This window comes from Psammomys obesus, unplaced genomic scaffold (assembly GCF_907164565.1).
Source record: "Psammomys obesus unplaced genomic scaffold, mPsaObe1.curated_primary_1811, whole genome shotgun sequence".
In the NCBI taxonomy this organism is placed as follows: Eukaryota; Metazoa; Chordata; class Mammalia; order Rodentia; family Muridae; genus Psammomys; species Psammomys obesus.
Window position 1 is genome coordinate 5,887,326 of NW_026586463.1, and position 14,549 is coordinate 5,901,874.

At 38.1% G+C, this 14,549-nt stretch overlaps 1 protein-coding gene across 1 annotated transcript in view; it reads right to left on the minus strand.

Annotated features, from left to right (window-relative positions):
- The window catches only part of Ipo11 (importin 11), a 180,572-nt gene that overhangs the window by 120,593 nt on the left and 45,430 nt on the right, over positions 1–14,549 (minus strand). Inside the window, exons 10-13 of the mRNA XM_055601950.1 lie at positions 11,954–12,146; positions 10,978–11,130; positions 8,695–8,738; positions 5,669–5,759 (exon numbers count right to left, since the gene is read on the minus strand). Of these exons, the coding sequence (XP_055457925.1) occupies positions 5,669–5,759; positions 8,695–8,738; positions 10,978–11,130; positions 11,954–12,146 (481 nt within the window). The remainder of the gene's footprint in view (positions 1–5,668; positions 5,760–8,694; positions 8,739–10,977; positions 11,131–11,953; positions 12,147–14,549) is intronic.

Sequence of the window (14,549 nt, forward strand, 5' to 3'; positions counted from 1 at the left end):
TTTGTAAAAGAAACATTGATAAAACTGAAACCACACATGGATCCCCACACATTAATAGTGGGAGACTTCAATACCCCACTCTCAACAAAGGACAGGTCAACAAAACAGAAATTAAACAAAGAAACAATGACTCTAATAGAGGTCATGAATCAAATGGACCTAACAGACATCTACAGAATCTTTCACCCCAAAACAAAAGAATTTACCGCCTTCTCAGCATCTCATGGGAACTTCTCCAAAATTGACCATATAATCGGTCACAAAGCAAGCCTCAACAGATACAAGAAGATTGAAATAATCGCTTGTGTCCTATCTGAACACCATGGACTAAAGCTGGACCTCAACAACAACAGAAATAGCAAAAAGCCTATCCATACATGGAAATTTAACAACTTGGTACTCAATGACAGCTGGGTCAGGGAAGAAATAAAGAAAGAAATTAAAGTCTTCCTAGAATTCAATGAAAATGAAGGAACAACATACCAAAACTCATGGGACACAATGAAAGCAGTGCTAAAGTGCATAGCAGTAATTGCCTTCAAGAAGAAATTCGAAACATCTTATTCAAGCAACTTAATAGCTCACCTGAAAGCCCTAGAGGGAAAAAAAAAAAAAAAAAGAAGCAAACACACCCAAGAGGAGTAGATGGCTAGAAATAATCAAACTCAGGGCTGAAATCAATAAATTAGAAACAAATAAAACAATTTAAAGAATCAATGAAACCAAGAGCTGGTTCTTTGAAAAAATCAACAAGATAGAAAAACCCTTAGCCAAAATCACTAAAAGGCAGAAAGACACTATCCGAATCAACAAAATCAGAAATGAAAAGGGGGACATGACAGCAGACACTGAGGAAATCCAATCATTAGGTCTTACTTCAAAAGGCTATACACCACAAAATTTGAAAATAAAAAAGTGGACAATTTTCTTGATAGATTCCACTTACCAAATCTGAATCAAGAACAGGTAAATGAATTAAATTGTCCTATATCACCTAAGGAAATAGAAGTGTCATCAAAAGCCTCCCACCAAAAAAAAAAAAAAAACCACCCCAGGGCCAGTTTCAGAATTCTATCATACCTTCAAAGAAGAGCTAACACCAATTCTCTTCAAACTATTCTACAAACTAGAAACAGAAGGAACATTACTGAACTCATTCTATGAAGCTACAGTCACCTTAATACCTAAACCTCACAAAGACCCAACAAAGAAAGAGAATTTCAGGCCAGTCTCCCTTATGAATATTGATGAAAAAATACACAACAAAATACTCACAAACCAAATACAAGAACACAGCAAAGATACCAAGTAGGCTTCATCCCTGGTATGCAGGGGTGGTTCAATATATAGAAATCCATCACTGTAATCCACCATATAAACAAACTGAAAGGAAAAAAAAAACCACATGATACTCTCCTTAGATGCTGAAAAAGCATTTGACAAAATCCAACACCCATTCATGTTTAAAGTCTTGGAGAGATCAGGCATAAAAGACACTTACCTAAACACAGTAAAGGCAATATACAGCAAGCCTATAGCCAACATCAAACTAAACAGAGAGAAATTTAAATCAATCCCACTGAACTAAGGGACAAGGCAGGGCTGCCCACTCTCTCCATATCTCTTCAACATAGTTCCTGAAGTCCTTGCTAGAGCAATAATACAATAAAAGGAGATCAAGGGGATACAAATTGGAAAGGAAGAAGTCAAAATATCACTATTTGCAGATGATATGATAGTATACATGAGTGACTGCAAAAATCTACCAGGGAACTCCTACAGCTGAGAAACATCTTCAGCCAAGTGGTTGAATACAAAATTAACTCAAAAAAAATCAGTAATCCTCCTGTACACAAAAGACACATGGGATGAGAAAGAAATTAGAGAAATGAAACCCTTCAGAATAGCCACAAAGAACATAAAGTACCTTGGTGTAACTCTAACCAAGCAAGTCAAACACTTGTATGAAAAAACTTTAAGTCTCTGAAGAAAGAAATAAAAGAAGACATCAGAAGATGGAAAGATCTCCCATGGTCAGGGCTTAGCAGGATTAACATAGTAAAAATGGCCATCTTACCAAAAGCAATCTACAGATTCAATGCAATTCCCATCAAATTGCCAACACAATTCTTTACAGACCTGGAAAGAAAAATTCTTAACTTCATATGGAATAACAAGAAACCCAGAATTGCTAAAACAATCCTCTACAATAAAAGATCTTCTGGAGGTATCTCCATCCCTGATGTTAAGCTGTACTATAGAACAACAGTAATAAAAACTGCATGGTACTGGCATAGAAACAGAATGGTGGATCAATGGAATCGAACAGAAGACCCAGAAATAAACCCATACACTTATGGACACCTGATCTTTGACAAAGATGCCAAATCCATAAAATGGAGAAAAGACAGCATCTTCAATAAATCATGCTGGTCTAACTGGATGTCTACATGTAGAAAAATGCAAACAGATCCATACTTATCACCCTCCACAAAACTAAAGTCCAAATGGATCAAAGATCTCAATATAAAACCAGACACACTAAACCTGTTAAAAGGAAAAGTGGGGAAGAGCCTTGAACTCTTGACACAGGAGACAACTTACTGAACAGAACACCAACAGCACAGGCTCTAAGAGCAACAATGAATAAATGGGACCTCATGAAACTGAAAAGCTTCTGTAAAGCAAAGGACACTGTCGTCAGAACAAAATGACAGCCTATAGATTGGGAAAGGATCTTCACCAACCCTCTATCTGACAGAAGGCTAATGTCCAGAATATATAAAGAACTAAAGAAGTTAAACAGCAACAAATCAAGTAACCCAATTAAAAAACAGGTACAGAGCAAAACAGAATTCTCAATAGAGGAATATCGAACGGCAGAGAAACACTTAAAGAAATGCTCAACAACCTTAGTCATCAGGGAAATGCAAATCAAAACGACCCTGAGATTTCACCTTACACCCACCAGAATTGCTAAGATCAAAAACTCAAGTGACAACACATGCTGGAAAGGATATGGAGAAAGGAGAACCCTCCTCCATTGTTCGTGGGAATGTAAATTTGTACAACCACTTTGGAAATTAATCTGGCCCTTTCTCAGACAATTAGAAATAGTGCTACCTCAAGATCGAGCTAAACCACTCCTATGCATATATCCAAAAGATACTCAAGTGAATACATTTGCTCAGCCATGTTCACAGCGGCTTTATTCATAATAGCCAGAATCTGGAAACAACCCAGGTAGGCCTCAGTTGACGAATGGATACAGAAATTGTGTTGCATTTACACAATGGAATACTATTCAGCAATTAAAAACAAGGAAATCATGAAATTTGCAGGCAAAATAGTGGGGACTAGAGAAGACCATCCTGAGTGAGGTATCCCAGAAGCAGAAAGACACATATGGTATATACTCACTTATAAGGAAATATTAGGCATAATATAGCATGAACATACTAAAATCTGTACATTTAAGAAGCTAATCAAGAAGGAGGACCCTGGATAAGATGATCAATCCTCAGTCAGAAAGGCAAATGGAGTGGGCATCAGAAGAGGGAGAAAACAGTGAACAGGACAGGAGCCTAGCACAGAGGCCTCTGAAAGACTCTACTCAGCAGGGTATCAAAGCTGATGCTGAGGCTCATAGCCAAACTTTGGGCAGAGAGCAGGAAATCTTATGAAAGAAGCAGGAGACAGAAAGACCTGAAGAGGACAGGAGCTCCACAATGAGAGAAAGAAAGAAAAAAAAAATCTGGCCAAAGGGATCTTTTCTGAGACTGATACTCCAACCAAGGACCATACATGGAGATATCCTGCTCCGTGTGTAAATGGGTTCCCTAGTAAGGGAAACAGAGACTGTCTCTGACATGAACTCAGTGGCCTGCTCTTTGATCACCTCCCCCGGGTGGGGGTACAGCCTAACTAGGCCACAGAGGAAAACAATGCATCCAGTCCTGATAAGACCTGATAGACTAGGGTGAGATGGAAGGGGAAGAGGTCTTCCCCTATGAGTGGACTTGGAGCGGGGCATGGGTGGAAATGAGGGAAGGTGGGTGGCATTGGGAGAGGATGAGGGAGGGGGCTACAGTTGGGATACAAAGTTAATAAACTATAATTAATAAAAAAATAAAGAAAACTCATTGAAAAACTTAACAGCAGATAGCAACCAATAAGAATATAACCTAAATAGTCTGTTGTCTGTTGCTATGATATAACGCCACGACCTAAAGTAACCTGGGGGCTAACAGTTTATTTCACCTTACAACCCTCGGGTCACACTCCATCACTGAGAAAATTCAGTGCAGAAAATCAAAGCAGCAACCTAGACACAGGAACAGAAGCAGAGACCACTGAGGAGTGCTGCTCACTGGCATTCTCCTCATGAATTGCTTAGCCTGCTTACTTATAGCACACAGGACCACTAGCACAGTGAGCTGGGCCCTCCCACAGAAATTATCAATCAAGAAAATTTACCACAGGTTTGCCCATAGGTCAGCATTCTCTCTATTGTGGTTCCCTCTTTCTAAATGACTCTACGTTGTATCAAGTAGACAGAAAACCAGCCCACACATCTGCCTTTTGCTATAGGGCTTAAAAAACTAAGCTGAGAATAAAATGAATTATGCAAAAAACCAAAACTTTAGTATGAGCATTATCAAGTTTAACAATCTGTAACTGCCCAGAAAGAAATTCAACTGTATATTGTAATTCAATCACCTAAAAATAAGCAAAGGTCAAATGACCTTTAAGTGTGTAGCTTGTTCTCCCCTTGGCATACAACAGGATTCAGAGAGAACAAGAAAGGTTAGGAATCTCCTTCTCTCCACACAATCCTGAGTTCAGGTTTCCTAACATCTCCACCTACTCAAGTCTTGACCCAACTGGGAAATCTGTTCTCTCTCTGCACTGCCTCCTGCTTTCTAAGCATTTCATCTGTTTCCATCAACACGTTCTTCTAGGGGATGTACTCCCATACTCCTCCATCCCTCCAGGGGCGAGTCCTGACTGGTTTGTCTGAGGAGTCTTCCACCTCCTCGTGTCCTAGAAACTCTTTTCTCTCTGAAGGCTTTTTTTTATTTTTAATCTAAAAGTACCCCAAAAGTGCACGTGATCTGCAACCACTATATATAAAGAGACTAAAAGTTTACGAATACTTTTGATCACTCTCCTATTCAAGGCAATCAATCAAAAAAATAAAAATGAAGCACACTAGGCACTGAGGTAAAGAATGAATAAAGCCTGTGAGAGCAATGTATCCTGAAACTGACAATCTAAAGAAAATTACTTAGCACCTGACTATTGTGTATAAAGTACAGTGCTCAAATACTAAAAAGTCGTCATGTTCTTTTAACTCTATCCCCGTTCTATCTTATTGCTATAACTAACTATAAGGCTAACTTGTTATTTGAGCCTTTCTGACTACTTTTCTACAACATTCTCTGAAATTTCCCCAGGTACTATACCTGTCATTTGCTAATGATGCTAGTATGTTTACAACAATAAGACGTATCATATTAAAACTGAAATTAAAGCTGACTTCGAACACATTCAGTCTTTCTCAAATTCATAGTCAGTGTACGACCAGGAAATAGGGTGGTGAGCAGTTGGCACTTAGGATATTGTAAATGAACATTAAATGACTAAACTATCACAAACTACAACTTACCTTGAAGAGTTTGCATCATTTCTAGAAGTACAGGAGTAAGAGTCTGATTATATTCGTGGAATATATCTATAAATAATACTTCAGTGCAAGGCTAGAGGGGAGAAAAAGAACAAATTCCTATTTAAAATAATATCATATTATATTGGCTAATGCAATAAAGCAAGAAAACACTCATTCTTCAAATTCTAAAACAAATATTTCCAAACATTAATTTCTTAAAAAACAAAACCACTGAGGTTACGGCTCAGTGCTCACGCAGATGCATACCACGACATACATGAAGCCCTGGTACCATTAAAAAAATAAAAATAACACAAAGGAATACAAGTTAATTCATAACAAAAAAAAAAAATCTTTCAATGTTTTAATCATTTGGTACTAAGTAAATCTTTAATTCATTGTACTTTAAAATTTTTTCTGCAGCCAAACTCAAGTATATGTAAGTAAAACGACAGAATAAGGACAGAGTTGATATATTTAATAATGTGTTTTTATGATCCTCTACTGCAGGTCATAAATTCTGGTTTTCACCATGAAAAAAGCTTCTTTTAAAAAACACAAACAGTAACAAAAACTATTTAGCTTCATAAAGAATGTTATTTGGAATCTTATTTTTAAGATTTATTTATTTTTATTTTATGTGTAAATGTTTTTTTCTGCAGGAATGTAAGTTAACCACATGCCTGGTACCCATGGAGGTAAAGGGCATTGGATCCCCTGGAAATGGAGCTAAGGATGGTTTTGAATCCTCATGTAGGAACTGGGAAATGAACCCAGGTCCTCTACAAGAACAAGTGCTCCTAACCACTAAGCCACCTTTCCATCCTTCTTTGGATTCTTAAAAGTATTGAGGTATAGCTAGAGAGACAGTTTAGTGATTCAGGGCACCTGTTGTTCTTGCGGAAGACCCAAGTTCAGTTCCCAGCACCAACATGGTAGCTCACAACCAACTATAACTTCAGTTCCTGGGGACCCAATACCTATAAAACTACTGTCCACTAAGTATATACATAGTTTACATACATAACCATGGGCAACACACTCATGAACATAAAATAAGTAAGTCTTTTAAATATAAATAAAAAGAAATTAACTGCTTACTGAATAAAGCTTGAAAGCAGTAAATAAATAAACAGAGAAATAGTAACAGAGAAGCTCTGAGTCATGGGCCTGAGAGATGGGTCAGAGGTTAAGAGCATTGCTTCTCTTCTGGAGAATCCAGGTCTGACTGCCAGCATGGAGGTAACAACCCTCTGCAACACCAGTTCCAGAGCATCCAGCACCAACTTCTGGCCTCCTAGGATAGGAGGCACACATGGAATGCACAAAATACATGCAAGGAAAACCTACATACATATTTTCTTAAATTTTAAAAGTCATCCATGCTAGGCAGTTCACAACTGCCCATATCTCCAGCCCTAGGGGGATTCAACACCGTCTTCTGGTCTCACAGGCACTACACTGATATGCATAAACCTACACCTACACATACACACTTTAAAATAAAAACAATCATAGCCGGGAAATAATGGTGCATGCCTTTAATCCCAGCACTTGGGAGTCAGAAGCAGACAGAGCTCTGTAAGTTCAAAGACAGCTTGTCTGCAAAGTGCATTGCAGGACAGCCAAAGCTACACAGAGAAACCCTGTTTTATATATAAATTATTTGATTAATTAGTAAGTGAAGAAGGAAGGAAAGTAGGAAGGAAGGAAGGAAGGAAGGAAGGAAGGAAGGAAGGAAGGAAGGAAGGAAGGAAGGAATCAGTCAGTCAGTCAGTCAGTCAGTCAGTCTTGCTGAGCATGCCAGCACTTGAGAGGAGAGGCAGGAAGCTCTCTGAACAAAGCCAGCCCGGTTTTCATGGTGAGTTCCAAACCAGCCAGGATTATATGGTGAGACCTTGTCTCTAAATAACAAACTATTTAAAATAGAAGCAAAACAAACAAACAAAAAAAAACAAAAACAGCTATGTACAGTAGTGGGCACATGTCTTTAATCCCAAACTTAGGAGCAGAAGCAGGCATAACTTTTCAAGCTCAAGGCTAGCCTGTTCTACGCTATAAAATCCAATCACCCCACCCCATCTTCCCAAAAATCAGAACACACAAAAATTAGCAAGTTATGTAAAAAGAAAAATTAACAAAGAACAGCTTAATAAGCTCATTTTACAAATATTCCTAAAGAAAATATTTCCACATTGTCAGTAAATATGTTTTAAAAGTACCCTGTAACTGAAAGCAATAAGCTGATCATATTAAGTGGTAAGAGTAATATAGTATATTACTAAATTGGTGTGTAAAACTGTTAAACACTTAAAAAATACTTTATTTTAAAAAGCAAGATCAAGGACTGGAGAAGGAGCCAATGGCTACAAGCACTGTCTGCACTTCGAGAAGTCCTGAGTTCAATTCCCAGCTACCTCATGGTGGCTCACAACGATCTATCCTGGGATCTGGCACCCTCCTCTTCTGGCATGCAGGTGTACATGCAGAGCACTCATATATGTAAAATAAACTTAAAAAAAATTTTTAAAGTAAGATCAAGCCAGGTGGTTGCAGCACATGCCTTCAGTCCTGGAACTCATGAGGCAGAGGCAGGCAGATCTCTTTGAGTTTGAGGCCAGGCTGGTCTACAGTGCAAGTTCCAGGACAGGCAGGCCTATACAGAAAAACCCTGCCTTAAAAAAAATCAAACCAAACAACCAAAGAGAAAACAGCAAGGTATCAAAAAGAACTTTATAAAAAAAAAAAAAAAAAAAATCTAAAAGGGATCATTCCAGTGCAAAAGTGGCAGATTTCATTTAAATGTTTTCTATTTGTACAATGATAATCATTTCTCAAGCAAGTTATTAACAAAGAAAGTAACAGTCCACTATCCCCATCCTAATAAAAAGAAAACTTCAGAGTAAATCCATAATTCAATTAACTTTCTCTGGAATACGTTTGCAATTACAAGCAGTTAACTCTGTCCAACTCAAAGTGTGGCTTCTTCAGCAACACTCTAGTGCTTTCCTTCCATTAATACTCACCCTCAAACTGTATTTCCAAGAGTCTCCTCCTGTTTCTTCCACTGCTGCAATTAAAAACATGACAAATGATGCTCTCCAGAAACACCAAAGTGATCATTCCAAAAGCATAACACTTCTTGAATTGTCTGAAAACCTAACACTAGATGCACGTCCTTGAAAACAGATTACATAGATTCCTTTCCTGCAGCTACAAACCACATTTGTGTAATTTAAAATCTCCATGAATTGCTCATTCATTTCCTTATGAGCACTCTTGCTTTCCAGGAAAAAAAAAAAAATTATAGGTTAAAAAAGAAGTTCTTAGTGGAAGAACGCCAAACTTCCTGCACTTGCCAATACACAACACACTACTGTAACAACGTGAAAATCATTGTGATGGTTGCAGTCATGATTCTCAAGCTAAAACTGGTCATACTTCCCATACGTTTACTTTGTATATTTAAAGTTCAAGTAAAGTATTTTAGGACTTACAATAAAACACCCCTGAAAAAATAAACAAACAAACAAACAGAGAAAGCTCTAAGGATTCAACATTCAAAGTTCATTCACACACTCTGAAATTAAGAAAAAAATTAGTTTCTAGTTAGGAAAAAAAAAAAAAGAAGATGCACTATTCAATGTAATATTCCATTTCCTAAATAGCTTAAAGTAACTACTAAGTAGTAACAGAGAGGACAAATGTCCTCAAAAGTGTAACTTTGTATATATCTCTGTATGTGCAACTAAGTATGTGTATGTAACCAAAGCCTAAAGAGGCTAAAGCCCCCTGTGTCTGGGTGCAGCCATAGGGATTCACACAGAAGCACTGTATGATATGTATGATGTGTATGTGCACATATGCATGCAAATTTCAGTGTTATGTGTGTTCATAAGTGTATACAAGTGTAGCGTGTGTGGCAAGGTGGTCTGCTATCAGGTGGTTTCTTTAATAACTGTCCACCTTACACAGTGAAGCAGGTCTCATCTGGCCCCGAGCTCCCCATTTAGGCGAGTCTAGCGAACAAGTTTGCTCCAGGAATTAACTCGCTATCTCTGCATTTTGGACCCTGGGATTACAAGTGGGCCATTACGTCCCTGTGTTTCCACATGGGTTCTAAAGATCCAAGCCCTGGTCCCCACATTCCTCGTGGTAAACACTTTATTCAGTGAGCCATCTCTGCAGCCTCACACAGACATTTTATTAGATACAGGTTTCTTTTCTAGAACACGAATCTTGGCAGAATTTTGCTACTTATCTATCAAGCACAAAATTTAGACAGAACTGTTAAGAAATATGGAGACAAAGGAAAATAGCATTCAAGTTGGTTCATATGGTAACGGTGCTTATCGCCAAGATTGAGAGCAGAGTTCCATCCCTAAGACCTAGCATGTAGAAGGAACAAACCTCTAACTGTGCAGGCACATGGACACATATACACTGATAATAAAATGTAATTTTAAAAAATAGGCTTGGGGTAGAAGACATGCTCGGTATTTGTGAGGCCTGAGTTCAATACAAAGCACCTATAGTTTCACATAAAAATTAATATACAAATATATAGTTACAGACTAGAAACTGACCTGATAAGTAGGTAATTTTATATTTTCATTCTGAACTACATAAGAACAGCTATTATTTTTTTTTCTTTCTTTTTGGGTTTGTTTTGGTGTTTTATTTTGTTTTTTTGAGACAGTGTTTCTTAGTGTAGCCCTGGCTGTCCTTTAAAGGTCTCTTTTCAGAAGAAGAAAAAAAACCATTTTCTACTTCTCACTTTGTTCAAAAGGATGAATGAGAGAAACAGAAATGTACAGCAGCATACACCAGCCAACTTGAGCACTGAAACTCCAAACTGAATTTTAAAAGCCAAGATTATAGCTAGGGCTAGTGATGCATACAGCTAGAAACGGGCAGGTGGACAGCCAGAGCTACACAGTATCACCCTACCTCAAAATAAATAAATAAAACAGCGGGCAGAGGAGGAAGACAAGATCAGAAATGCTATATTTAAAATACCATGTTTGGGGACTGGCGAGATGGCTCAGCAGTTAAGAGCACTGACTGCTTTTCCAAAGGACACAGGTTCAATTCCCAGCACCCACCTGGAAACTCACAACTGTCTGTAACTCTAAGACCTGACACCCTCTCACAAACATACATGTAGGCAAAACACCAATGCACATAAAATAAATAAATTTTTTTTAATGCCATGTTTTGTTCCCATCATTCAAACACTTATTTTTTTTTTTTTTTTTTTAATGAAAGAGAGTGACAAGTCATGTGAAAACTGAAAAACCAATTCTTACTAAAGCCTTCTGGATCTTCCTCCCACATGGTCAGTTCTTCTTCAGTTAATAAAAAATAATGAGAGACTAATCGTCGACATATCTCTGTCAACGTGGGATAGGTGAAGAATGCCATCTTAATCTTATGGGCTTCAAGCGTTTCAGGGCTGCTATCTAGAAAAAAATAAAGTTTCCCAGTTAAGAATACACCTGTTCCCTTTAAGCTGGATCATATAACTGAAATAAAGAATATACTTTCAGCAGAAAAGAATATGTGGGCATGAATCTCTTTGTATTTACTATGAACACATTTTAAAAGTATTCTTCCCTTGTCTGTAATACATGAATCCAGCTCATCTTAACCACTACAGTTTATACATAACCGTTATTCCTCCCAAGTATCTCCTTCTTGCCCTCTCCTTTCCTCCTCCCTACAAGACTTCATCATTGGTCTTGACAGCTACATATGAAAGCATTCCAATAACACAGCATACAATTCAGCCTTGTCTACAATCAATTCACCCTTAAATAATAAGTACAACAGGAGCTGTAATAGCTATTGTGAAATACAATTCTTAAATTATGTAAGTTTCAAATCACCTACTGTGCTACAAGACAGCTCCGTAAATATAAATGATTTCACTTTTTAAAAAGCAGTATTCAAGGGGCTGGAGAGATGGCTCAGAGGTTAAGAGCACTGGCTGTTCTTCCAGAGGTCCTGAGTTCAATTCCCAGCAACCACATGGTGGCTCACAACCATCTATAATGAAATCTGGTGCCCTCATCTGGCGTGCAGGTATACATGCAGACTGAATACTGTATAAATAATAAATAAATCTTTAAAAAAGAAACAGTATTCACAAATTAAATTGTAAAGTATTTCTCATTCCACATACCAGCAAGTTTGTTTTCCAGACTATAATGAATTCCAAGAAAATTGTATCAAAACAGTAATTATACCACACTTGGATTAAAAAGTGTATCAGTGGAGTATTACCTTCAAAATTTTTGGATGGCTTGTAAGCATAATTTTTGACAATCATCTTAATAAGATTCATGCACTGGACAATGAATCGCTCAAATGTGACGCCTTCACCAACTTCAGTAAAGACATAGCTTACAGAAAATTCCAGTGACCTCTGAATTAGAGGAGTAAATGAAATGGGATGCTGATCCAAGAAGTCCAAGAGCTATAAAGAAAAAAAAAAATAAATAGATTGGTATTTTGTACAAAATCTTTCTAGAATCTATTACTCCAACTATTAATTTGCTAATAAATGTTTAGCTAGTTGTAAACCTTCATTGAACTCCATGCCAGCTTTACATATACTATAACCTTCTTGGACTGTAGCACAAATCACAGATTTTTCCTAAGCTACACCTCATAAATGATTTACTATCTCTTTTTCTTTAAATTTATTTTACTTTATGTGTATGGGTATTTTGCCTACATGCACTGATATGTGCATCACATGTACACCTAGTGAGATGGATGCTCTGGAACGGTAGTTACAGACATTTGTGAGCTGCCATGTGGGTGCTGGGACTTGAACCTTGGTCCTCTAGAGGAGCAGCCAGTGTTCTTTTAAATGCTGAGCCACCTCTTCAGGCCCAGAATTTTCTCGTATTTCTAATGAAGTAACCAAAAAGATGCCATCATAGTTAATCTGGTAACAACGAGTAAATATGATATAAAGAAAAATTGAGTACATAATGCAGGCTTTTTAAAAGAGGAAGTCATTAAAACTTAAGACTGCCCTTTCTATGAAGCATATTTTGATATAACAAGTGGTTATATCTGTAAAGAGGACATTTCTCTTTACAGAAGCATTACAGCTAAGGAATGCAAACGAAGTGATAGAATTAGAATGCTATTGCTCTGTAAGTTCTGGGAAAATAGTGGAACTAGACTGCGGTCACCAGCAGCTGTTCACACGGAGAGTAGGAAGGCTGCCCAAGAGCTATAAAAGCTCACTCATCAATCCAACCATGCACACAGACAGCCAGATGTTGTCTTCTTGATATGAGGTTGTATTAGACACACAGTACCATCCAGGAAGTAGTCTTCTCATAGCCTCTTCCATTGCACATGACCTGAACGTGACCACGTCTATACCTAACTACAAATGTATAAGAAACACAGGAGAAGACGACTGTGGAGCAAAAGAATATGTTAAACAACATGTGGGGATACAAGTAGCAAAAGCTACATACAAGAGGGGCTAACAAGACAGCTCAGCAGGTAAAACCTGCTGCCAAACCTGAAGGCCTGAGTTCAGTCTACACAAGACCTACACAGTAGAAGAAGAGAACCAACTTCTGTTAGTCCTCTACTGACCTCCATATGTGACCCGTGGCAGACTCGTCCCCACCCCCCATCTCAAATAAATAAATGTCCTCTTTTTTAAAAATACGCTACATGAAAGTAACTGTTAGCTCAACAAACAAGTAGAAAGGGGGCAAAAAGGTCCCCAGGGTGGTGGCACACACCTGTAGTCCTGGCACATGGGAAGCAGAGGGAAGAGGATCAGAGGTTCAAGCTAAACATCAACTCTAAAACTATAATGGCCACATGAAACCCTAATGTCCTAGATGAAAGGACTGATGGATGGATGGATGGATGGGTGGAAGACAGGCAGGTGAATAGGCTGGCTAACTGATGTTACTGGAATCTTATCTAGGATTTGCTTTAACATAATCAGCAAAGGTAAGAAGTATGAACATAAGAGAGATCAGAGAGAAGAGCACACCTTTAATCTCAGTACAGTCACAGGCAAGAGTCAAGGCCAGCATGGACAACATGGTAAGTTCCAGGCCACTAAAAGTACATAGTGTGACCCTGCCTTAAAAAAAAGAAAAAAGAAAAAAGAGGACTGACAATCACTTTGTATTGACAGTTGCTGAAGGTAAGAGGTAACTTCATGAGGACTCAGATATTCAAATCTATTTGGACCAACATTTGAACTGTTCCAATTTTTAAAGTTTTATTAAAAGTTTGGGAATTAGGACTATAAATTTCCTAAGTGAAGTTACTGCTGTCAACATATTCTAAAAAGTAGAATAAATTACAAACCTAAGAGAACAAAGACACCCAAAAGGCTTGTAATTCGGTATGTTTCTAAGACAGACTGTGTGCAAGGCCAGCTGATGACAGAGCACCCAAAGCTTGTTAGCAGCCTTTCATTCTCGATGCAAACAACCAGGGATGATCGCTGCCTGGACCTGTTCCCTCCCCAGGAATCAAAAAATGATGGCATTCTATCATTCCTCTTACATTCCCTGACAGAACCCTTCCTGAAAGGAATCTCCCTCAGCAGCAGAGAAGCAGGCAGCTGTTGGTGATGCACCCTGACCCTCTGACTTAACTCCACCCTTTTAGTTTGCTTTGTGTTAAGGTTCTAAGTCAAGACAAGCAGGGTGGCACGTGTGTTTAATCCCAGCACTCAGGAAGCAGAGGCAAGCAGATCTCTGTGAGTTTGAGGCTAGCTAGGCCTTCTACATAGTGGGTTCTAGGACTGCCAAAGCTACACAAAAATCGTGCCTCAGGATAGATAGATAGATAGATAGATAGATAGATAGATAGATAGATAGAT